We start from the raw sequence: 26,939 nt of genomic DNA, 5'->3' as shown, positions 1-26,939 counted from the left end.
GGGAGACTGATGCTCTACCAGCTGAGCTATCCAGCCACTATCGCTATATATAGATCTACAAAAATTTGCAAAATATTAAAAAAAACACACACACAATGAGCCATTGATACTTTTTAGGTTTATCCCAAGAGAAAGAAAACAAATTACCACTGAGAATTCTAAGAATTTTTTCTGAATTTTATTTAGTAAAGTCAATAAAAGCAAAATGTTGGTGTGTAACTAAACATAAGGCTGAAAACAAACTGCTGCAGATTACTTACAGTTTAACAAGAAGCAGAGAAAATAAAGAACTGTACAACAAGGAAAAATCTACTGTACAAACTCCTGTGAAATCCTGGTCAAAGTGCTGGTGCATTATGACAGAGCTGGCAAACATTGACAACTTTTACCTTTTTTTTTGGCACAATATTATCACAAACGTCACAAAAAGCAAAGAAAATTTAAATCTCAACTCAAAAAATTTAAATAAAAATTTTGCGGCTTGACATAGACAGTGATTATTGTTCTCTGTTAAAGATCTGATGTAAACTGGGACAGTGACCATTAATGAAAACCAAGCTTGAAACTCTGCTGCTAACAGCTGTGGAAAGCTAGCAGCTTTTAGCACACAGGCCTGATATTCTGCGATTACTACTTTCTTTATTCACCTGTAAACAATTATTCAAAAATATATATATAAAAAAAAACAACAATAGTATTGTGAATTTTTAATAGAAATGCACTCAGCTTTTAGGACTCTGAGGTGAAAACAGATCCTATTGAATAATGTTAGCACGTAGTTCATTAAATACTGCTGCTAACATGATGATATGTTATTTGTTGCAATATTAACACACAGTTAGATGTTAGCATGGTGGAATTCTGCCATTAGCTGTTAGCATTAGCATGTTAACTTGATGACATTTGTTCATTTTGCAATATTATCAGTTATGTTAACATGAAATTCTTGCTATAGCATGTTAGCATTAACATGTTCATTAAATTCTTCATGCTAATATGATGACATTTGTTATTTTTTGCAATGTTAAACACAGTTACACGATAACATGCAGAAATTCTGCAGCTAGCATGTTAGCATTAATATGTCAGGGTCAACAGTAACAACAGAATAAGGACGCTAACAGGAAATTATCTTTGATCGCTGTAGCTGTGAAAAACTGGATGTTTAAACTCGATAATCAAAATCCTGTCAAATTACGTTCAGGATGATCCAACAAACCTAAATAAAACCAAGGTGTTTCACTTCAGACCCAACCAAACATTGCTACCCCTTTAGCAAGGACGCTAGCATGCTAAAATGCCATAGTCAGTGTATTTTCAAAAATCTTTTTTCTAATTCAAAAGCTTTGTAAACACACTCATATCCTCAAAATGAACACATGTAAATACAGTTTCTGGTTATTATAAATGTAAAACTTAACGTCTTGACTCAACTGAAAAACTGAATAACCCTTTTGGAATTTGTTGGGAAAAGCCATGAGAATCCTGAACAAGGCACATTAGAGACAGCGGACAGAATAACATTCAGATGTTTTGACGCTGGGCACATTACATCTAAGCAAGGCCTCGAGTATTACTTTTTCTTTCCTAAACAGCCACTTAAAAGGAGACTGAAAACAAGTAAACAGACATTGTGATTTGTTCATAAACATTGTAGAATGGCGTTATATGTGTTCACTGTCACCAAAATACATCAGAAAGCAACAGACTTACTCAAGTATGGACTTGGGAATGAGGGAGAGCTGGAAGGAAAAATTGAATGACAATAAGAAGGAAAATTCCAGCATCATAAATGAATTAGACACTTATTATAAACGTTCATTTTTGGGACCTTCTGATGGCTTTCAGGATTAAAATACTGTAACACCTGATCCCAGCAAAATGGGGACATAATATCAGGTCAAATTTAGCCCAAGAACATCCTGAAAGACCCATTAAGGATGATGGTCTGCAATGTCAGCTATGTCACACAGACGTCCACAATGTAGACACCTAAAATTAAACCAGTAAACTCTTCATGTTACAAGCAAGGCACCGATGGTCAGAGGCCTGGAGAACCTGGAGGTAAATCCCACCAAATGTGACTACCTAAGCTTTAGATCCTGGATTCATGGAGAAACCTTCCTAACGTTATTATATTAAATAAATTGCTTCTATTTTCAGCCAGTGTCTGATCAAAAAGATAAAATAATTTTAATTTCCAGAATGAGCACCTGAACAAACTAATGGAGTCACTATTTAAGCTGCAGAAATGAGAGAATTTGCTGTTTGTCTTCATCATGTAGGGATTGTTTCTAAAAGCTGACCTGATAAGCAACAAATCCAGTAGAATCTGAGAAAAACTACAGTTTTTTTTCAGCGTTTGTCACAAACATCAGGCAGCAGATGAATTCAGAAGAAACATTTCCCTGATTTAGCATCAGATAAAGAACAAACTCTGGGATGTAGTGCTCTGCTGGATAAATTAGCACCAGAGACGGGGAGAGGAATAACAGCGCAACGCCACCCGGTGTTTTGGAATTGAACACCCTCATTAGCTCTTCGGCGAGTAATGTGAAGAGGTTGGAAACAAAACTTTACAGTCTGAAGCTGCAACTCTGATTTAAAAAAAAAAAAAAAAAGGCTTAATTTACTTTCTGCAAATCAGTTTCAGAAACATCACAACGACCTGAAGGGTTGAAATCAGCCACCGACGAACTCAACAGAATGGCACACAGCTGAAGAACCTGCTGGATAAGAACCAGAGATGCAGCTTCACAGAAGTCCTGTTGATGCAGACATGATGCAGCGTCAGAGCCTTTAAATCTGACTCTAGAAGTTCTGGTTCTTGGCTCAGTTTGAGTCTGGTGCTCTGCAGTAAACCAGGCCAAGTGATTCAGGGTCATCTGGGTGCGATCTCCTGCATCATGGCCGGCAGGTGGATGGTCGGACAAGAGTCTCTGTGTCTCAGTTTGAACATCAGCTGCTCTTTTTCCAGGGAAAGCTTCTGGTTGACCGCTACCTGCCTCTCCAGCGCCGCCTTCACCTCCTGCTGCTCTTTCGATAACTGCCTGGAAACAGAACATCAGAGATGACAGTTAAACTCCGGGAGGATGAGCGAATGCTCAGCTGGAACCAGTGGGGACACTGAGGCTTATGGGGTCATTTTAGGGTTTCTACCCAGGAAAAAAAATGATAATTTCTCTGCAGTTACAAACTCTGTGTAAACTATCTTATTATCTAAGTAAGGCAAACACTGTCATCACAGGTGGATGCGTCACTCTCCTTTAGAGATGGGGCGAGTAGCTCAGTTGGGAGGGGCTCAGAATAGACCCGCTGCTCCTCCACATCCAGGTGAGCCAGATGAGGGGGCTCAGGCATCTGGTTAGGAGCAAGTGGTCTGGGATCTCTACTCAGACTGTTACCCTCACAACATAAACCACTAATTTCTTCATAAACTGGTGACATCAACAGTGATTACACCATGTTTTCAGTCTAAATGTTTGTAATCTCAAAGTCAGTGTTGGTGACAGCTGTTTGAAGAAAAGTTCATATCTGACAGAATATCTGGGTTTTTACAGTCTGATTAAAGATAAAGTTGTTCAATTCTTTAAAATGTTTTCCTTAATGTTTAGTTTCCCTTTTCATTAAGAGATGTATGTAAAACACCACCTGTCATCTGACTGCTGGATGCCATTTTGTCCAGCAGGGGGCAGCAGATCAACATGTGACCGTGTTGAAGCACTTACTGAATTAGAGTCTGACAATTGTCTATCCGAACTTTCAAGTCCTCGTTCTGCTGCAGGACATGGATGATCTGGTCCTCCAGAGACAGATTCTTCTCTACCTGGGAGTCAAGAAGAGAACGGGAGGAGCAAACATTCTGGAAAAAAACGGGTTGGTGTGAGGATCCTATGGACCTGCAGAACCCCAGTCAGTGTACGTACCAGCTCATCCATCTGCTGCAGCTTCCTGCTCTGCTCCTGCACGCGCTCAGTCTTCATCTCAATGACAAACAACAGTGACTCCTGCTCGGACTCCCAGAATGCACCTGGGCTGCCGTGCTCCTGGACAGATGCCACAGTTTTGGCTTGTTTTCAGGACTTAGACTGAAAGCATTGTGTAGAAGGTTTAATCATTTTGAATAAAACACACCTGAATATTCCTCTGCAGGTCCTTCTTAAAGGTCGATTCTTCCACTCGTCTCTTCAGTTCGTTGTAAACCTGCAGCTCTGCCGTCAGTTCCTCCACTTTACCCTTCAGTCACATAAGTACAACACAAGCATTTAGCATGAAAACAGACATTCATGTTCTGTCCTCTGGGGGGGCGCAGGATCAGACTGAAGACCAAACGGCTCAAAATGTGAGTAGAACTGTAATAGACAGATATTACACGCTTTTTTAAGGCCAAAGAGACTGGACTCCATCATTATGTAGAGAGAAAAATGATTCACAAATGGAAAACATTCAAGACAGCTTCCAGTCTTCTCAGAATAGGATGTCCCAGTTAGTTCAGCCCAAAGTCAGACTGTGTGATGCAGAGAAACTGTAAAAACAAAAGAACCAAGAGCTTCATCTCAGACTATCAGTTTGCATGTTTATGTTAAACTTCATGACAGTCCAGTTAGAAAAAGTCTGAACCAGTATGGCCTTTTAGGAATGGTTGCAGGAGAAAGTCTCTTCTCTCGAAAAGGAACATGGCAGCACAGCCAAGGTGTGCAAAGCTGCATCTCAACAAACCACAAAACTTCAGGAACAATGGAGATGTTCCAGAACGCAGCACAACACGTCATACTGTCAGCACGGTGGAGGCGGGATGATGATCTGGGCACCGTGAAGTCACTGAGTGGACCATGAACTCCTCTTGATACCAAAGTATTCTAGATACAAATGTTAGGGTCATCTGTCTGACAGCTGAAGCTTGGTTGAAACTGTCTCATGAAACAGGACAATGACCCCAAACACAGCAGCAGATCTACAACAGAATGACTGAAAAACAAAAGAACCAAAGTGTTGACACGATCCAGTCAAAACCCAGACTTCAACCTGACTGAAACGCTGGGGGGGATCTTCAGAGAGCTGCAGAAACCAATGTGGTTAACCTCAATGAACTGAGGAAAGAAGAGTGGAGCAAAATTCCTCCACAACCACGTTAGGAACTGATAATGTCATGCAGAAAATCATTTCAGCTTATTGCTGCTGAATCATGGAGAATCAATATGTGTGTTTTGTTGTTCTGCTGAGGTTGGAGTTACTGATTTTATGCTGATAAATGGAATCTTAGAACTGAAAGTCAAAGTTTTTTGTTATTAGAGCAAATTTTTATCATCATTTTATCATTAACAGACGTAAACCCAGACACAAAGCAGCTTCTTTGTGTTGTCATGGAGACGTGTTTGTTTACCTTGAGGATGTTTTCTGCCGCCTGAAACTTTTCTGTCAGCTGACTTTTCTCCTGTTCATGTCTCGTCTGCAGCTCTGCAGCCAACAAGGTAAACACATGATTAACTGCTGCACATCCACATCAAATCCAGTTTTATTTATAAAGCGCTTTCATGCCAAAAAGCAACAAAGTGCTTTACATAATAAAACTTATGTATAACAAAATAAAACAAGTCTTTACACAACGAAGTATAACAGAGAAATTTCTAAATATTCTAGTTTCTCTTTTACACAGTTACACATGCACACACACACACACACACATACAGAATGCAGGTACCCCGCCCCCCCCCACCAATTTCCCCCATTTCTCCCTCCCTCCCAAAAATACACAAAAATCACATTTTACTAAATAAATACACAAAACTTAGTGATCCAAAACATTTCCAAATTTACAAAAATAAAGAAAATAATAATTTCCAGTTATTACAACATTCTCTCTCTTTTAGTTTTGAGATTCACTCTTTTTTTAGGAGCAGAAAAAAACAGAGTTTTGACTGACTGACCGATTTTGTTTACAAAGCTGAAACTGAAATATATACATGAGCATTTGGAGTATTTTTAGCAGCTTTATATCCTTAGAATATTTACAACAGACACAAAAAAAATTATGAAGCATAAAAGTGTAAAAACATTCAAATTCAGATGGGTGTAACTAAACGAACAAACAAAAACACTGAACCAATAAATGCAGAAAAATAGTTATGTTGTTTGAACTATTTCCAGTTTTTAAGGCTAGTTTTTCTGTAGAGAGTGCAGGTACTATTTGTACTATAAGCTCACAACAGCTCCCTCAGCTGCTCCGTTGGGTATTTTCTCTGCAGTATTGGATGTGTAAGAAAAGAAAAGAACGATGCTAAGACTAGGGTAACCTAAACTAATGGAAACTAAGCTAAAAACTACTAATGTGCTAAAAAAACAACTATGCTAAAAACTGGTAAAAACTAGCAACTAAATACGCTGAAAATACTAACGGTGATAAAAACTACTGAAAATAAATGGTGAAACTATCTAAAAGACACTTGAAACTATAGACTAAAACATTCTTTCTTCCTCTCTGATAAGCATGGCTACTCCTCCACCAAACTCTCCTACTGTCCTGCTACTTCTTGGCGCCACCATGTTTACGTTTCCGCTGCACGTAGCGTAGCGTGATGACGCAACTGACTCTTAACGATGTTAGGCTTTAAAAGGCGAGTTTTAGCTTTCAGATAAAACAATTATCTGTCTAGCTATTACATTTTTTATTTTAGGGTAGTTTAATCAGGATTATACTGATAGGGAACTTCGTGTTACTCTGAATATTTTTAAATTAAATTAAATTAAATTAAATTAAATTAATTTATGTATTTATATTCATATATTTATATATATATTATTTCTTTACTTTTCATTATCATAAAATGATGAAAATGGCTAGTAAGAGACAGAAATCAAATACAAAAACTACACAAACACACAAAATAAACAAAAATGTACAATTTACAAAAAAAAAAAAGACAAAAATGTATACAAATGAAAATAACAAAGACAAGAAAAACATGCAGAAAGATGTCAAAATGACCACAGTGAGATAGAAATGACCTTTAACCAGTCGTTCCTGTTCCTCAGCAGCAGATTTGCTCCTCTGTTCATACTGGATGTTCAGCTCAGCCGAAGTCTCACTTTTCACCTGCGGGTCAGAGAAGACAGGCTGGAGGTTTGCTGGACGTTATCAGCATCTCAATAATCTGTACAACAACGACAACCTTCCAGACTGGCACAAAATCCAACTGGATTTTCAGATAATCTTATGAATTAAAGACAAATTCAGCAGCAGATGGTGCTGATGTTCCAACTTCAGCAGAGGGCGGCAACATGATGATCAGAAATGTAAACATGAATGAAGTCAGCATGGGTCATGTGACATCATTTCTTCAGCGGACAGGATTCCAGGGATGAAGAGCAGGCGTGTACTAAACCTGAAAAAAAATTATGTCTGTGCTTCAAAATGTCTCTACTGTACAAAAACCCACAATTGGTAAAGAAAGAGGAGCTTTGTTTCGGACATCAGCCCGACCTCAACGACCCTAAAGTCTGAGGTGTCAGACAGGAGGAGAGAGACGCTGCTAAAGGCCATGGGAAAAACTTTACCAACCACAGCTCTCACCTTATCAAGCGTGCCCAGGACGAGGGCGCACACTTCCTCATTAGTATGATGCTTCAGTAGCTTCGCCCTCTCCGGGGCTCCACTGGCTGAGAGCACCTCCTTTAAAATGTTCAGCTGCCACTCAAAGTGCTCCAACTGCTTCTCCAGACAGACGTCTGACTCACCTGACGTAGGTTTACCTGCAAAAACACACAACAGAATTAACAGGCAGTTAATCCAGGTCGTGGATTTTCTCTGAGCTTTAGCCCTGAATGCTTTGAGTCTAGACCCGGGTAGCCAAACTACTGTAACTTGTACTGTACATTTACTGTTAAACTTAACTGCCGCCTTTCACAGGCTCTTATTCGCTCATTCAATCACAACCGGAGCTACGCTACGGGGCTGGCTTGGCTGCAGGGTGGAGGAGGGGGTCTGATCAGGACTGTGAACTGGGTACAGTAGCTAAGTTTGTAAAAGCAGCGGGACGTAATGGACAGTAAAATTCTGAGTTGCAGCTTTTCAGCTTTTTTAGAAGAGAATGAAATCATATTTGGAAACTAAAATAATTTTCCACAAAGGCTGACTATCATTCTGGCCCATTTATGCCCCCCTACATGCGTAAATAACGTCTGTTTCAAACGTGCTATGTCATTCGTCCATGAGTCTTTTTCTGTTGCCATGGTTGTTCAGTCAATTCCTCCACTAGTGGGCAGTGCTGAGTTCAGAGTTCACTCCCGCAATCCGACGTCAGTTTCAGACACCGTTTGATGAGCCGCTATGAAGTTGTTTCCAACCGCCTAACACGCCCTAAACACTCGCATACCGTCTTTATTCAGAAGCTTGCATCTTCATTCTTATGCTTTTTTTGTTACCTTCTGGTCTTCTTCTTCTCTGGTTTGTTTGTTTTGCTGGTTGCATGTCAGATATTTTGCTCAGCACTGCCCCCACGATTTCTGGTGGTATTGCTCCGTCTTCTGCGTGGATAGCTAAGCTCGCTGAAAACGGACCAAATTACACCCGTAACTGATGCAGAAGACGGACAAAACTGTCCATCCGCCTGCTTACCCGTCTTCTGCTTGGAGCATAAATGGGCCTTTACATAGCATTTCTGTTTAACTAGCTATTATATTGCTAACTAACTAGCTGTCCTCAGTCAGCGCTAGAGAACATTTTTCCGTGAACATTGCAGAAGAACTACTTCTTGGTGATGTAAAAATGTCACGTGATCCGGTCATGCCAGTATGATCGTAGATCCAAGCATAGTGGTAATAAAACAGCGCTAACTAACTGGTCATTTTTAGCATGATTTTTTAGTTACCTGATCATTTTCCAATAGATGAGGTTACATGACTGGATCATTTTCAAAGCACAGTAACAGAAAACCAGGTCACATGGAGCTGCTCTCAGCTTCACTGGAAAGTTCAGATCTGAAACTTTCTCCCAGTTTCTGTTTGACAACCATATAAAACCAGAGATATGATGGTTCGATTTTAATAAAATAAACATCCAAGCGTAAAACAGATGCTGTTTTTTTGATGTATTAAGAAAAAAAAGTGGTGTTTGCAGCATTTTATTGTAATAAATAGTATTTTTTTTATTAACAGTTTTTGGATTAAGATTTGATTATTTTGTGTATTTTGGAATGTATGTATGTGGAAAATGGAAAATGATCAATCATGGTGAGGTTGTGTTGGAAAAGGTGATACCAAACATAGAAACGGGAAATGTGTGGCTCTCAAACTTTTTTCCGTGCTAGCCCTCTGAAGTAATTTTTTCTTTTAGCGGAGTACTTTCTGACCAGGAAAAACTATTTTAGTTAAAGAAGTTTCATCCTAAACACGACACAAGAAACACTAAAATATTCATATATGTAGTTTATTTTGTGTTTGTCTGCTGATTTTATTCCTAATTATTTTACTACTCAAAATTAATAATCTCTGATATTTTATTTATCTTAAGGACCCTGTGCACTGCTTTATAGTCCCCCCCACAGGAGAACCACTGCTCTAGAGAGCCAGTAAGGCTGAATGCTTTCACTATTGTTGAACACGTGGATTTCTTTGCTCTTTTGAGAAGTTTAATGTTAAACATTTTATTGTTCTTTTGGTAGTTCTCTGGTGAAAGGAGACAGACAGAACAAGTGAAGAAGGAGCAGTCAGGTGACAATGATATCAATCTTTAATAATGAAAATGTGAATGTGTGTGAATTTCCCTGCAAAGGGATTAATAAAGTATTTTTCATTCATTCATTCATTCATAAATAATGGTGTCATACCGAGTGCTGACTCAGCATGGTGACGGTGTGATGTCCCAGATGTATGAATAACATCACTTTCCAGTAAACTAGAGACCAACTGAGGCCTGAATTTACCTAAACTCGTTCTAATAATTAGGTTCAACTGAAAATTAATAAAACCTTTAACTAAACCTGGCCTCAGACTGGTCCTCACAAACTCAAACACGCATGCACGCACACACACACAAACACACACACATACACACTCACTCAGGAAGGGTTTCAAACTGTAATCTTATCCAGTCAATTACATCATCAACATGTGGGCACACGACTTCACACACACACACACAAACACACACACACACACACACACACACACACTTAATTTCCAATGACGTCTTCAGTTTTGCATCAATTTGATGATCTCAACACAAACTTCCACAAACACTTTGAGTCGTAATTCTAAAAACCGAATATGAACCAAAAAAAAAAACTTCTCTCATAAAAAAACAGAAGAAAAATGCTCACATGGAGAAAACCGTTGTGACTTAAAGGCTCTCAGCTTTTCTTTTTATGTTTGCCTTTTCTAATAATCCCAGAACAAATTTCAGAGGACGCAGGCTGAAACTTGCCTGCAGACAAACACACAGCTTCAGGTTTGATGTCTGACATCAATCAGAAAGTTCTGCAGGTCACTCTGATGTGTGAAGGTAAACAGACGAAACTGCAGATCACAGGTGACTTTAAAAATGTCGGGAAGTGGAGGGTTTATTAAAAGCATTAGGTTTGATAGAAACATCAATGTAAAAATCTTAGTTTCAAGTCCAATCTGATGAAAAACCGCAAACCAAAGTGTTTTTGCTCTGAACTTGCAGCGGCTGTGATTCATAGAAAGACGTCTGAAATGAGGTTTCTGTGCTGCCTGTTAAACTGCTCATAAACAGCAGGAAGTGAGGAAACGAGGGAACGTCGAGGAGTTAATGGACCGCCGGTCGGCCGTGAGTCAGTCTGTCACAGCAGATGTTCCTTCAGTCTCCCACATTCAGAAATTCTTTCTACATTTGTCAGTTTTTGATCCGTTGATCAAATTAGGCTATAAATTTTAATTTTTGCTAACCTAACTTATGATGCTACGTTTTAAACGCTTATAACCGCTGATAGAAAATCCAAATCTAAAATTTACAAACTGGTCCATGACAACATCTGCAGTGATGGCAGGTGAAACTTCCATATTTTTTTATTTATTAATTGATTATTTTTATCATAGTCTTTTTAAATATTTATTGTTATTTAAGTGTTTGTGACTGTTTTTACTGCTGGCTGTACAACAAATTACCCATCACGGGATAATAAAGAGTCCTTGAACCTTGATCAAACAACTTGCATAAAACTTGACCAGAATTTTTCTTTTTTATTACGTTTAAAATTTCATGATTCCTTTTATTGAATTTTGTCTAGAATAGGAGAAAAGCACAATGGCAACACTTTTTTACCTTGGGACCAATGTAGTACCATTGGCTACCATTATACACACATTTTTGATATAGATATATATATATATAGATATATATATATAGATATAGATATAGATATATATATATATATATATATATATATAGGATTATATAGTCTAACAATGCAAACTTTGTGTTTCTCTTATAGAAACAAAAAACAGGATTTATTATGACAAAAATGACATAAAAACCTAAAAATATGGTTTATTATTTTCTTACATATTCCAGAGTCTGAAGTTGTTGAAAAGACGTGATTTGACAGAAGTGAAAAAACTTATATATTACATTTTATGACACTTTCATAAGAGGTACCATTTTGGTACCTAAGGGTAAAAAGTGTAAGTTTTTTTAAAGATGCTCTCCATTTAACAGAACCTAAAGATCAACCTCCAATGATCAGCTCCACATGGCTTGTTTGCATAATTAGCATCATGGCTGGGATCTAGGTCTGGTCAGTAGACCAGTTCACACTGCTCATACGGACCACACTACTAGTTGCTGAAAGTGATGCCTAGATAAAGGTGCTGCACCACCTTTTTATGTATAATGTAGAGTTCTTTGAACAATAGAATAGACTATTCTTAGCCAATCTACTGAATACTGAAGAGTTTACACTTAACAATTACTGTTTATATCCCACACAGCTGATAATGAGCTGTAAACCCTGGAGATGCTGGAGCAGCTAAAGCAGTGTTCCACCTGATCCACTTGGTTCAGACAAAACAACTAACTAAACTAAGAAAAAATAAATAAAGTGAAAAAAATATAATTATTATAAAATTAAATATTTAATGTAACTGCACATCAGATAATTTCTCACGATGACAGAAACAGGAAGTGAGAGAAGTTGAGCTGTGAAGCAGCAAGAGGAGGAAACCACCGTCTGAAACAACCACAGAATAAATAGACTCACCTCCTTCATTTCGGCAGCTACTTCCTTTCTGTCTCTTCTCTCCTTTCTTTCCTTTACTCTTCTTCTGTTAACGACAAGCAGAAAAGGTTTTACTGATTAATAACAGCTCACTGCAGGAAAATAAATCCACAAATAAAAGGTTGAGAAAGAAAAGAGGAAACATGCAGAGAAACGAACAAGAAAATAACAGAACATGGACTCCGGTGGAAACTAGTCAAAGTCTGAATGTTTGCCAGGAATCCACAGAAGGGCCATGTGGGTGTTTCCTCCTCCACAGATGATGCTGATGAAATGAAGAACATCATGTTTCTGATGTTCATTTCAAGGTGTTGCTTTAGGAGGAGATTAAACTGCCTCTTTTAATTCAAAAGTTCAACATGTTAGTCACCCAAACACTGATATTAACATCAGGATCTTGATATATGACTATATAACAGCCAACTTCACATCATTCCTATTTGTTCCTATCTTATCTTATGATGAGAAAGTTTTGTTTTTAAGGGGTCGGACGTGGCCAAACAAGGAGGCAACGTTGTGTCACAGTGGTGGTGAGGAGGTAAATCCCACAGTTCACGACAAACACCAGCTATCTACAAACATGCTACAAACAGCAGATCAGCATCCTCCACATCCTCAGATAGAACTGAAGGAGATGGAGGAGCCTCCAGCCCAAGCGGCAACCTCGTCCGGTAAAATGTGAAGCCTATGTGGAAGTGCAAAAACTTGCACCCCTCATCTGCTAGGTGCTGGCTCCAAAACAGAGCAAATCCCCATAGACTCCCATGTTAAAAAGACCCATTTATAGCAGAAGTAATCATGTTTAAAGCCTGGTACAAAAATTCATTTTAGGATTAACAGGTCAAGTTTACCTTCATGACAACTGTGAGGGGGGTGAATTTTTTTCTAACTCATCCATTTGGATGTTATTTAATCTCGAAATTCTGCATAATTAGGGGCGTGTCCTTTTGATTGACAGGTATCCAATAACTGCAGAAAGAAGGGAGAGTGCAGCACAACCGCGATTTTTAGGCGGCTAACAGCGCGCCTTAACTTTAGCCGTCTACCTCCGTTAGCTGGTTAGCTACCATTGCTCGGGTTAGCTCGGTTAGCTCTTAGCAACAGGCAGCTTGAAGTTTGATAGTTGTCAATCATCCACCCCACCTTCACAGTCCCCCTCTCAGCTCCACCTCTTTGCCCAGTTTTGGATTTTCTGGGACTAAGGTGGCGACGGTGGGAACGCCCAACAAACTTCACTTTTGCTGTTCAGAAACCTACAGGTGACATCACGGAGGCTCCTTCCATCTTTTATATACAGTGTATGCTCCAGCCACATGTGTTTGCTAGAAGTACTGACCAAAAAATAAATAAATAATACCATCACACAATCTTAATGGCCAAATTATTTTATTAATTTATTTATTTTTACTTTATTGATGCCCAGCGTGCAACAGAGCACTTGTGTAAACACTGACAGGCAGTCTGGCTTCAGCTTTAATTTTTCAACTTTATGGAAACAATCTCCATCAAAAGATGTCGCCCTTTGCCAAACTGCAGCTGTGAATTAAAACATGTTCTTAAATCTGTCTTGCCTGGTTAAATAGGGGATAAATAAAATAAATAAATAACACAGCAGTCTTACATGGTAAAATTTAAGTAAATTAAATAATGTAATTTTAAAGGACAAAAATTTATTTATTTGAATTAATATAAATAATTTGATTCTAATGGAATTATTTTAAAAATATTATACATTTTTTCAACGATTTCATGTGGGTGTCAGAGGTCCAACAACATTGTTTTCAAAGTGTATTTCCCCAAATTCAGCCTTGGTTCTTAGTTTCAGCCAGAGCTCCACAGAGAACGGACTGTTTCTGTGTCTGAACCTTTAAATGTTCATGGTGTGCCTCTCCACACCCCTCTCTGGGAGAGGATCCGGCTTTCGCTGGCGCCCGCTCTGTGATTTTAGAGGCTCAGCTAGCCGGGGGGCGGGTCAATGGCATCTACCAGGAGTAGTTGGTTATTTCCCTTCATTAGGTCACAAAGAGGAAGATCTCAGATTCACCGTTTGAGCAACACACTTGCTAAAAAGTGGAGAAAGCAAGTGAGAGAGGAGACAGAATTTTTCAAATTTGTGGACCTCATGCACAAGTTATGAAGACACATGACTAGAGCTGCAACTAATGACTATTCTGATGGTCGATTAGTCACCGACTATTAAAACGACTAGTCGACCAATCGGATTATGTATCTCATGATTATTATAAATGGATCTTATTTCACTTTCAGCTTTGAAATTTTGCATAAGGTTATTATGTAAGTCCGACGTGCCTTCTCCTCTCCTCTAAATGTTCGAGCATTGCAGACATACTTCCGTGGTACACAAGGTCCACTTTACAAATCTCATATTTGTAAGTTTAATGTTACGTTATCCCAGACTTTTAACGTTCTCCGCCGCCGTTTTCTTTCCTACTCCGCCACCATATTTTTCCCCTGGCAGACTTTATTGCGCATGTGCAACTCTCTGCAGAGATTAAAAAAAGAAGACGATGTCTCACTCTGTATTCCGCCCCCCCGTTGTCGACTATTTTTATTGTCGACTATTGTCGACAACGTCAACTAATCGTTGCAGCCCTACACATGACTGTTGAAAACCTTCAGAAGGGGAATTTTGCATAATATGGGATCTTTAATTTACTGAAATAAAATACTATTTAATTTAAGACAGAATTTAATTTATTTAAAATGTAATAAAAAATAAAAAAATAATAAAAGTAATATATTAAACTTAATTTAATAATGATATTCCATGAAATAAAATAAAACTTAATTTAATTTGAATTTAATTGTTTTAGTTAAATGAAATAAAATAAATGTAGGACTCGCTAGAGCAGTGGTTCTCAAACTGGGGGTCGGAACCCCCATGGTGGTCGCAGGATCATTTCAGGGGGTCGCCAGATAATTGTAAAAAAATATATTATTAAATAAATTTGGAATTTTTACCAGGGCTGTCAAAATTAAACCATTAATGAAGAGAAAAATCTTTTAAATTAGCACCTTAATTTTTTAAAAACATTAATAACAAAGTTAGTACACCTGCCATGTTAAAAATCTGAATTTGACATTATCGCCATGGGGAAAGCTGATTTTGGGCATGTAGGTGCCTTTTCACAGCAGTGAACCACAAAAAACGACTTTATCCTCCTTATTTCTGGAGATTTTTTACAGTTTTCCAGCCTTAAATTTAGAGGATGGTGTGAGATACATCACACATGGAGTTGGGGGGCTGCGAACACCAACATATGTTATCTTGGGGGTCGTGGCTCAAAAGGTTTGAGAACCACTGCCCTAGAGGGGCCTTCGTCTCACGGCTGGCCTGAGCGCCTCGGGATCCCCCTGCACGAGCTGGCAGGGAGAGGGAAGACTGGGCTTCCCTGCTCAAGTAGCTGCCCTCCCGACCCGACGCCGGATAAGAGCCAAGCAAATGGATGGCTGGAAAATAAATACAATTTAATAAAATAGAAAATGAATACAATACAATAAACATGTGACTTGGGGTTTGATAAGATTATCAGGACCTTTTTAACCATCAACGGGCCAAAAGTCCTCTTCAAAATGGAAATCAATGAGGTAAATAATTATTTCTGTTTACTGGAGGTTGTGTTGGTCTGAACTCCTGTTCCTGGTTCTGTTTGAGCAGCTCAGCTTATCAGTTATCACACACACAAATGACATCATTTCTAGTTTGTCATTGTCCACCATTTCACAGTAGGAAGGTAAACAGAGCGTGGATGAGGTGCAGCTGGTCCTGGTCCTGGTTGTAAACTGGAGCAGCAGATTGTTATGAAAGTGTCTCATTAGTCTCCACATGACTGAAGCTGGAACTTTCCCTCTTTCTTCAGGCGTTATGCAACTTCAGCTGCTGCTGGACAACAGGAGGCTGTTTCTGCAGCTGCTCAGAAAACTGATGGACCTCCAGCCGGTTCACAGTCCTGCATGTGGAGGACCTCCACCCTCACCTGAAGCTGCCGTTCGTTTTACTGGACCTGTTCGAGCTCCATCCAGTTCAGCTTCTGTCACTTCTAACAAACCAAAATTACCAATCAGATCTGAGATCAGCTGTTGTTCGGAAGCAGATGCAACACGTCAACATGCAGCTGCAAAGCTCCATCTAACGCCATCCTACCTTCACTGAACTTCTCCTCTCCTCCTTCAGTGAGAGTGAAACAGAACTTGTTTTATTGTCCCAAACCGTCCAAAAAGTCTAAAGACAAAAAAAAGCTTCCACTGCATCCGTAATATGTGGGTGGTTTGGCTTCAGTAAAATGATGAACAGATTGATATGATGTGTCGAACAACAAACAGGAAACACGACTGATTAGTTGAATCACCTTCAAAGGTATCGCCTAGCAACAACACAAAGCATGAACATATGGGTCGATGTGACTCATTACAAAAGCAATTTAATATTTCACAAAAACATGATGACTAGGGTTTACAGAGAATGATCTGAAGGAGAAAAATTATCCAGTGACCAGTTGACTGGACCATAGGTCAAAGGAGAATGGGCAGACTGGTTGGAGATGATAGAAAGACAACAGGAAGTTCAAAAAACACTGGTTCCTACGAAGGTCTGCAGAACAGCATCTCTGAACATACAACACGTCCAACCTTGAAGCAGATGGGCTACAGCAGCAGAAGACCACAGCATGGATCCATCCTGCCTTGGATCAACGCTTCGGGCTGATGCTGGTGTAATGGTGTGGGGTTTTTTTCTTGTCCCACTTTGGTCCCTTAGTACCAACATGGTTTAACCCGCACAGCCTACCTGAGTGTTGTTGCTGACCATGTCCATCCCTTTATGACCACAGTGTAGCATCTTCTGATGCTACTTCCTGCAGAATAAAGCACCACGTCACAAAGCTCAGATCATCCAGTATGGTGCGGGCTCCTGAACCTAAGATTCAGATCCTAGAAAATTTGCTCGGTCGGCATGGAAACCATAGGTTTTAATGGAGCTTGACGACTCAACCATCAACTTTCAGAACAAAGTCTCCAACTCTCTTCATGTTACCTCCTGTAAAGTCTTCCCATTTTGGTTCTGGGTTAACTGGTGTAAAAGCAGGCAGATTTGCCAGAAGGTAGAGATAGGCGATTAATCAATAAAAACAATAAATCAAATTTTCCATTTCTGACGATGTATTTTTGTGAAAATCAGGATTTTATTCCTTCTTTTTATAACAGATTTAAAGTGAAGTGAGCCATCATGCCTCGAATTTAGCTGTGCGTATAACTGCAGTGAAAATGCTGCTCGGACTCTCGTTAACAGACGACCTGCTTCAGGGGAATTACTTCCGCGGTAGATCCTGTATGATCAGGATCCAGATGGAAAGAGATCACGGATGCAGTTGTGCTGCATATTTCTATGAAAGACATGAAGCCGTTTATGAAGCTGAAGAAGTTATGATGATGTTTTACTTTCATTCATTCCTCTAAATAAAAAAAAACAAACACATTTTGCACACAAAAGCTTTAAGTTTATTGTTTTTAATAAGTTTAATATGTTTTTAAGAAAGAAAAGGAAAAAATGACTAAAATCAGAAATAGGATTTGGTTTGAAAAAACCTGAGATTTTATATTTAGGCCACCCTGCCAGAGAGCATCAATGGTCTGAGACTCTGGAGCAGAGCTGGTGTCTGAGAGCGCTACCAGAAGCCCATCAGCACACCTGAGGCTGGGATGGGAGGTGTGTCCTGGTTGCAGCCTTCCCCTGAGAACCTTAATAATATTCTATTAGCAGGTGGTGGCGTGCACCAGCACTGATGCCACAATACCTGCCATCCACGTGCTTCAGTGTTGCTCTGCTCAGTCAACTTTCTCTCCACCATCAGTTTGCACTTCTTCTATACAAATTTTTATCCACACTACATCCCTCTCAGTAACACAAACACTGGCTCAGGAATCTATTAATACACACACACACACACACACCCTGAAATCCTCAGGGTTGCTGCTCAACATCTCAAACACAGTGAGGTCAAACAATCACGCCCTAAAATTCGTCTTCACGCACACACAGGGTATAAACACTTGTAAACTCTGCTCTGCAAACTGGACACCAACTTTATTTAAACTCTGAGTTGAAACAATAAATATCTCGGCTCCAAACACATCGACGTGGACTTGAGCTCAGCGGCGTGTCGTCACCTCAGTTCAAACCTCTGAGGAGGAGGAGGAAGGAGGTGGTGGTGAGCAGAAGCATATGTTCCTGCAGGCGTCGAAGGGGCCCTCACATTTTTAAAGGGCCATAAATCAGAGCTGAGGCTCCTCTCCTCTGTTTGAACAACACTTCACCTTCAAGAGCAACCTCACTGCACAGAAATGTACGACTCCTCTCAGAGCAGAAACCAGACTCACAGCCACTCGTCTCATTGGCTGGTTTAAACTCAGTGGGTGGAGCTACATGAAGCTGGTGAAGATCTCTGCTGATCAAACAATAAATGTTGGGTGAGGGTTAAGGAGATGAAAAATAAAAGAAAACATTGCATAGAAAACTATTTTTACACATTTACAGCTATACTTAAAGCTGCTTCCTGTCTGACATGAATTTTTAGTTAAATAACTCTGAGAGTGCCACAAACCAACTCTCACATGGGTTTCCGATGACCACATCAAGTTTCTGCCTCGTGCACTCTGACCTGATCTTCCTTTAAACAGGATGATGAGACATCGGCAGAATAATGACTTCTCACATCAGCAGAGTGAAGGAAGGCAGCGTTTGACCTGCCAGGAAACGCATCCTGTCACTCATCAGACGGAATCCTGGGATCCCCAAGAAAGCTTAAAAACCGGACAGTTATCTGACCAATTCTGCGCTGTAGGGAGGTTTTTTGGTGGAGTTTGTTTGTGGGTTCACACATTTGAAAGGGGAAGATTCGTTTCATGTTTCAGTTGTCTTATTTTATACCATTTAGAAAGAGGTACGGTGGATTACTGCAGGATTACACTCGTTTGCAAGTTCTTTAGACCTGTGAAGACGTCCTTCCTTAATTTCAGCCTCATTTTCTTTTAACAAGACTCTCGCCGGATTCTCCAACATTAAACTGAAACCTGGAGGAAAACCTGCAGGTGAAATCTGGGAATACTCTGGAGAGTAAGAACGTCATTGTGCCAGCAGGACAAGATGGAAAAAGCACACTTCTAGCTTTCTGCATTGGCTGCAGTGGTGCACCTAATATTTTAATTTGGGTGCACACATAAACTGAAGTGCACCCCAGTTCACCCAGCACCACATTTACAGACCACTTACTGGACTTAACCCATTTACAATGATGGTTATTTAAAATTACTGTGAACAAGAAGGTGGTTTAGGAAAATGGTTATCTTTATTTAAAGCAGAAATGTTTAAAAGTAGAAAAAAGAAAATTTAGAGTTGTAGCTTCACTGAACTGGGGGTGGGGTTTCTCCTCCTCTGCATTTATACTTTTTCATGAGAATTATCTATAACTGGTGGAGTTGACTGATGTGCAGTTTGAGACTGAAATACTGATCCTCTGATATCAGCTTGATCTGTTCTAGAATCGATTTTCATGTTAGAATATTTTAGTAATTTGGGGTAAATATGTAGTTTTTAGTGAACTGGTATTTATGCATGTTTTATGTATGAGACTCATTTCTTGCCTCTTTACTGAAACCTGCTTTGAAAGTAATATTCCAAACACATTAAGTTTTTGGCACAAAGTATTGATACTCTATCGATATCGTCGATACTGGCTTCAGTTTTACTTGGTATCGGATCAGGAAGAAAATCGGTAGTATCGCACACCACTAGTGGAGATAACAGATCAATCCCACGGATACACAAATTCCACCAGATTTCACGTCATTCCACGTTTACGATCGATTCCAGTTAAATAATAAAATTCTTTGATTCTCGTCCTTGTCGTTCTTCATCGTGATGATGTTTAATGCACGCTGGTCACAACTGTGAATCCGAGCCAATCAGAGGCGAAGACCCCGCCCTTCTGACTTTAATTGGCTTTTATCACTTTATTTTGTCTTTCTACTCTGAGGTCGGGAACGGAGGGAACGTTAATTGGGATAAAAATCCTCCATCTGGACCTGATAAATGCTAGACGCAGCAGTGCAACATCCTTTTTGGTCTCACAAAGCTCTGAAAATCATTGCGACTTTTTTGGTGACTGATGAATAAAACCTTTTAATGACTTTTTGTTGACATCACCGCCACATGTTTGTGGTAAATGCTCTGGAGGATTAACCACAACATTCACACACTGACTCATTTTTAGTCACTCTGAGAACTGAATGGAAAAATACCCCCGAGGACAAATGTTTCTGTTTTCATACGCAGTCCCTTCAGAACATTTCCAGCAGCTTCAACATGCCAAACAGTGGATAAAGAAACCAAACAAAGCTCCTCCTGAAAAACTAATGAATTAACTCGTGATCCAACAACACCTGCGGCGGAAATTCATCACAAAGGAACAAGGAGCCATTTAGCTTCAGCCCATCATGGAATTAACTGCTCGCTGTGACACCAGGAATAAATATCAAAGAGAAACATGCAGCGATGCTGTTGTAAAGCTTCGGATTTATTTCATTCGTGGTTTCTTTGAAGAGTTACAAGCAGAGTCCAACTCTGTTTAACAGAAGCTCATTAGAAGCAGATGAGCTCAGCAGTTATGAGGAAAATGTCTGCAAGAAGCAGCGCTCCCTGATCTGAGCAGCGATGAACAAAAAGACGACAAAAGTCGAAGATCCACCGACACAAAAATCACATTTACTGCAGTAGCTCCAACCCACTGATTTCAAACCAAATCACCCAAACAGCCGCACAGTGTCCCAGAAAAAAACTCAGCTAATCAACGTCCTTGTGCTGGTCAGTCATAACTAATCAACCGACACCAACAAGTTTCCAGGCTGCAGCTCTGCAGGAAGCCAGAAGTCCAGCCTGGATCCAGCTTCAGCTTCCGGTCGGGAGAATTAACTTTACTCAGTGTTGCAGTCACGTGATGGTAGGGCTGGGCGATATGGCCTAAAAATAAAATCTCTGATTTTTTTATAACCAAATCCGATTTCCGATTTTAATAGATTTTTTTCTTTTACAAAATATAAATAAACTTATCAAAAACATTTGTTTATATAGATGAATGCCAGCAAAAATAAAGCATATAATGTCATAGCTTTTCCACCATATAAACGGCTTCATATCTTACATAGAAATATGAGACACAATGCATCCGTGATCTCTGGATCCTTATCAAACAGGATCCACTGCAGGAGCAGTTCCCCTGATGAAGGTTGTCTCTTAACGAGGGTTTGTGGGTTAAGTTGATTTCTGTATCTCGTAGAGAGCAGCATTTCTCACTGCAGTTATACGCACAGCTAAATCCAGGCGTGAGCGAAGGGTCCCTTTACTGAAAATCTGTCAGACAAACACAGTTCTGGTGTGGAGGGAGGGCGAAGTCTGCTGCTAACTAACTATGGAAAAAAAATCCAGATTTTCATAAAAATAAATCTCCAGAAATGGAAAATTCGATTTATCAATTTTATCGATTAATCACCCAGCCCTACGTGATGGTTGTTTGGATGTCCGGATGTTATCAGAAATCACCTCCGAGTCACATGAGGAGAAGCTCTGGAGGAATTCACAAACATGTAAATAACAGCAGACTCCAGCGCAGGTCCGCAGAGCTGCAAGTGGAGCAAAGATGAAGAGCAAAGTCTTCTACGCTCCACTGTGCATCTGTCTGTGGTGGTTTCAGGGCCTTTTGGAGACAAATTGGAGATTTTTTTTTTAATGCTTTACGACATGAAAGTTTAATAAGAAGCCTCCTGATTCGTTGGGCCCCGGGGCCAAAGTTTGTTAAGTCCTGCTCTGTTTTCCTTCTGCAGTGAGGAAGAGGAGGGAGACATGTTGACATCAGCTGTTCAGCAGACGGTGGGATGAAGGGGCAGCGGTGTGTTGGTGTGTTTGCTCTGGTTTAACCTTCCGGTGCTTCCTGTCAGAGCATCAGTTCATCACAGAAATGACATTAAAAATGTCGGCCATCTTGTGTTTGAACAAAAGCAGAAATTCAGGCTTCATCAGCGTCTCCACGACGAATACACAGCCTCATGTTTGGCTAAAAGAAAACCTTCAACACTTGTTTGCATTGAGTCGTTTTCACTTCCTACTCACCAGTTTGATTTCTCTCTAAGATCTCCAGTGCTTCCTGTTTTTAAAACTTCCTGTAATCAAAGTCTTTAAATGGAAAAACTGTCCGACATCAAACTCCAAGGACCTGAAGTTCAGAACGAGGAGCAGGGACGGTGAAAGCAGGAATACCTGGTGTTATCTGAGTTTTACACAGCTTAGTGAACTGGAAAACTGGAACCTCAGAGTCTGTCGAACCACCTGTCGGCTGAAACAACTGGACAGGTGTGAATCAGAAGACCGGAGGTGAGAGATAAGACCCCCCCCCCCCCACCGCAAAACGATCTGTTGTCCACAACATGACAAGGTGACCGCTGACCAAGCTCAGATCTGATTCCAGATACAGAACCAGAGGACAAATGTCAGATAAAGACGACGTCTTCTGTTCCTGACAGTCCATTCAGATAAGAAAACAAAGAATTCCTGATCCTAAAAAAAGTTGGAACAAGATGTTTCTTACCTAAACCAAATCACATGGATTCATTCCATAGTGTCAAATTCATTTCTATGTTCTCAGAGCTTTTTACCCAACATGCACTGCTTCCCCAAAGGTGTCCAGAGATGTTCCAGGGTATAGGGTTCTTATTGTGAGGGATTTTTTAAACAGTGGGGAACAGCTTTACGTCTTCTTGGTTTTATTCCAGCCATACAGGCCCATTATTTTTCTTCTTTTCAGACACAGACTTTCTGCTCACTTGTTGATCTTTGGCTGCTTCTGATTGGACATTATTGTCAATTCAAGCTCTCTGATTGGTGGAAAGTTTCATAGGAAGTGGCTTCATCATAATTTCCAGGTCAAATTAGAGGTCTCTAGCAACATAGTGGTGATTGTAATAGTTTATTTTATCATGAAAGTGTGAAAAATAATGCCGTTAACATAGAGCACTTATTGTGTATTTACCATATAAAGCAGGGTTACCCAAGTCCGGTCCTTAAGGCCCTCTGTCCTGCAAACCTCTAAAGTTCAACACACCTGACTCAAATTAATGGCTCAACAGCAGACTTGTGTAGAGCTTCTCAGAGGTCCATTTAATTGAAATGTGGTGTGTTGCAGCAGGGAAACAACTTATACCTGCAGGATAGTGGGCCTAGATGACCATGGTTAGGGATCATTGAAATAGCATCTCTGAATAAAAGCCACATTTTCTGGCTGGGCTGTAAAACTCCTGAATGGGATATAAATGTCTGGAAAACATCCGTAGATCACCTAAAGGGTAAACTATCCATCACAACTCACTCCACAAAGTTACCCCCTATTCTTCCTGAGAAACTGTTGATAATATGAGCAACAGCACTCGGAGGCATCAGCAAACTAGCAGAGTTTTAAGGGTTGAAAAGGTAATTTACCATCAACTGACAAAAGGGAGGGTTACACTTCAGATTAATTCTCCTGGTTCTGCGTGAAGTATCTAAATAAATGTTTGTGGAGTTTCTTCTTCCAGATGAATCTGCGGCTGCAGACCTCCAGCAGATTTCTTCTTACACAACGGCCACTTCAGACCGCGATGAAGCAACGAGTCTGCAGGAGTTTCTTAAGTCAACACCTCAATCAATCCCTTACTTCTCAAACAGAAATCTTTTAAATGCAGGAAGCACAACACAGCACTTCAGCTCTGTAAGAGAAGATCAATGTCCGGAGATCAATATCACACATCAGCCAATCAGGACCTCTCATATCTGGATCATGTAGTTTGTGAAAGTCAAAATGTTCCAGCTGCCGTCTCAGTGCCCCAATGATCAATACTGATCAATCACTCTGGCTTCAGAGGGGTCACTGAACCTTGTTCCGGCTGGTTGTGACCAGAAATGTTCCTGATGCTACCCACACAACTCTGCTTGGTCACCGCAAAACCCGTTACCAACACCTGAATCTAAAACGGACAATCGGGGGGTCAGGGATCGTCCTTCAGAGCAGCTTCTACACGACCCATCAGATGAAAACATGGAAAATGTTGGAAATCTAGAACATCCCAGCATGTGGATGGGTGAAAGCTGCTGGGATCCCTTCATGACAAACCCTGCATTGTTTCTGCTCCTTCAAGTAAACATGTTGATGTTTTTACAGCGTCGTTGCTACGTGTGTTTGGTATAACAAACCACGACCAGCTGTTTCACTCTATCATGGCCTAGATTCCTCATACGAGTCCCAGTCTGTGTCATCTGAATCTTTAACCAACTGATCACAAGCTATTATGAAGCTGATGCAGCCATCGCTATCCAGCTTATACCCAGCCGACCAGGTAAGAGTACAGTTGGCTGTGAAAATGCAACAGAGATCAGGATTTATTAAACCAAACCATCCCGTCCCGAGCCAGTGTTCGGACGGTTGGGCATACCTTGTCAGATTAGCGTATCATAGTCTGTTTAGGCTACAGCTGCTAGAATACAATTCATAAAGAGGTGTTCTGTTTTGATAAGCGGGTTTGACTGATATTTAATATTTAATTTAGCAATAATTTCAAAATTTAACATTACATATTCAATCTGACTTAGTTTGGGAGAATAACTCCATGTCACAATACGTGTTTCACAACATTACAACCTCATTTGCAAAAAACTAACATGTTTTTAAATGAATTCCCCTCAAGTTTTAATCATACAAGAGATGCAGTTAATATGCAAAAACTAACTGCTTCCCAGTCGGCTGTATGCCAGCATGTTTTCCGAGTAGTCAGAGTTGCTTAATTGGTGGCTTACTTGCAGTTTTCTGTGCTACGCATGCACATTAACCAAAGGTATGCCATTCCTATGGGTATTAAGCCGTCCCCTTGAGGAAACATGGCTTTTGATACCAACCAAAGGTTCACAAGACACTTTATTTATTTTTTTTATTAAATCCTTGACTTTAATGGTTTTCTTGAAGAAATCCCCATCAGGTTCATGGTTCGAATGATTGTAGCAGCCGAAAACAAACATGTAAAGATGTTCCAGAGATCAAAATCAAAACAAAACAGACAGAAAATCTTTTTTATATGTTTCTGGTTTTTTCTGCTATACTGAAAATAACTGAGCCATGACTTTCCTGAACTTTCTCTCACTCGTCTGCACCATAAAATGTAAACCGATATGTGAAAACATCTGTTAAGGAGATGGAGGAGAAGTTGTGAGGGTCAAAATTCAAATTTATTCCACCAATATTTGCTTCATCAGCAGGCTTTTTCTGAGGATACGAGGTGTGCATGTCAAGTTTAGCTCAATCTCATAAAATCTGCCCTGTTGTCTTAGACCTCTACTTCAAAGAACACTGTTGAACTTGATGAGACAACAAAGAATTATAAAAATTATAAAAGAAACCAATAAAAAGCAGGTTTCTGACTAAAATCACTTAGATCTGTGTTTTCCTTCAGTTACTTCTAAACAATGGAAGCAGCTCAATAAGGGATTAGAAAGGATTCAGATAAAACCAAATCAAAGTCCAGACCTGCAGCAACAAGAGGTCCACGGACCTCATTTTGGACACCACATGGAGCCTCCAAGCGCCATCATTTTCTATCAATAACCTGAAGAAGACAACAGCTGTCAAAATTCCCGTTTTCACTCACAGAGGAAGAATTTCAGCCATGAATCCTGCAGGACAGACACAGCTGAGTGACATGTGAGGTCAGAGGGATCAAATCCGGAAAAACTACAGTAATGGAGTCCATCCATTACACAGCCTTAAAAAGTCACCTTAAAAATCTCTGCAAAGAACACAGAACAAGTCTGGTCCACATCTGGCCCTGAATTTTTATATGGCTGCCAAACCTTAGGCCCAGACCCACCAGACCTTTTCCAAACCTGATCAACAGACCGGTTGTGACCTTTCAGGCTCCTCTGTATCCACATGCCAACACCATCACTGAGCCAGAAATGGCCCAAAACAGGCGCAAATGTGTCTGCCATCTGTCTCATGTTCACCATAAAGACTGGGAAACTGTAGCTTAAACTCACAAAACAACTCATCTAAAAACTGAGTGATTCCGGGAGAAAGAAGTTTTAAAACATTATAAAAATATTATTTTCATGGTCAGAAGTGAAGCAACTTTTTAAAAGCCAGCGTGTGAAATTTTTCAGATTCAGTGATGATTAAAACCAGATGTTTAGAGGAAACGTTCACCGAGTTTCTGCCGCTTTTCTGTCAATTCAAACCCGGAACCGAACTCCCATCTGCCACCGTGGTTCTGATCCAGAAATAACCCGTGATAAGAGGCCAGGCTGCGCTCCGGACACCGGCCACCGGAGCTCATTCCCGGCACGTTTCCCTGCCGTGTAGCGGCAGCCCCGCCGACCGCCTGCTAATCAGCCTCCTCCGGCTCAAACAAACCAAATTTCCACCGACACGCTCCGGTTCTGTGTCCGGTATTTCTCACCTTACTCTGGGTGCAGCCCATTCCTCCACCTCCGAACTCTGCTGTCGATGTAACGCCGGGCCTCTCGGTCTGCTCCTTCTTCCCTCTGTTGACAACTTTCAAAATCAGTAGAAAAAAAACCTGAACACAGCGCGGCGGCTACCGGCCAAGTGGGCGGGACGT

General features: G+C 40.2%; 1 protein-coding gene across 1 annotated transcript; it reads right to left on the bottom strand.

Moving 5' to 3' along the window:
• Positions 1–161: 161 nt before the first annotated feature.
• Positions 162–26,939, bottom strand: ccdc69 (coiled-coil domain containing 69). The gene is made up of 9 exons (XM_041989907.1): positions 26,778–26,939; positions 12,216–12,279; positions 7,571–7,749; positions 7,006–7,093; positions 5,384–5,457; positions 4,135–4,236; positions 3,927–4,046; positions 3,729–3,826; positions 162–3,050 (listed from the first exon to the last, which is right to left on the bottom strand). The coding sequence occupies exons 1-9, from the start codon at positions 26,796–26,798 to the stop codon at positions 2,882–2,884; spliced, it is 915 nt and encodes a 304-aa protein (XP_041845841.1). The 5' UTR covers positions 26,799–26,939; the 3' UTR covers positions 162–2,881.

This window comes from Melanotaenia boesemani, chromosome 7 (assembly GCF_017639745.1).
Source record: "Melanotaenia boesemani isolate fMelBoe1 chromosome 7, fMelBoe1.pri, whole genome shotgun sequence".
Classification (NCBI taxonomy): Eukaryota; Metazoa; Chordata; class Actinopteri; order Atheriniformes; family Melanotaeniidae; genus Melanotaenia; species Melanotaenia boesemani.
The sequence above is the reverse complement of the archived record's forward strand: the minus strand, read 5'-3'. Positions and strand labels throughout refer to the sequence as shown.

What these genes read in the sequence shown, in the direction of transcription:
- ccdc69 (XM_041989907.1), bottom strand. Translation starts at nt 26,798, where the DNA reads ATGGGCTGCACCCAGAGTAAG. An exon ending in TGCAGCAGATGGATGAGCTG is followed by an intron (nt 3,827 to 3,926) that starts GTACGTACACTG and finishes CTTGACTCCCAG; the next exon opens with GTAGAGAAGAATCTGTCTCT. An exon ending in AATTGTCAGACTCTAATTCA is followed by an intron (nt 3,051 to 3,728) that starts GTAAGTGCTTCA and finishes TTCTGTTTCCAG; the next exon opens with GCAGTTATCGAAAGAGCAGC.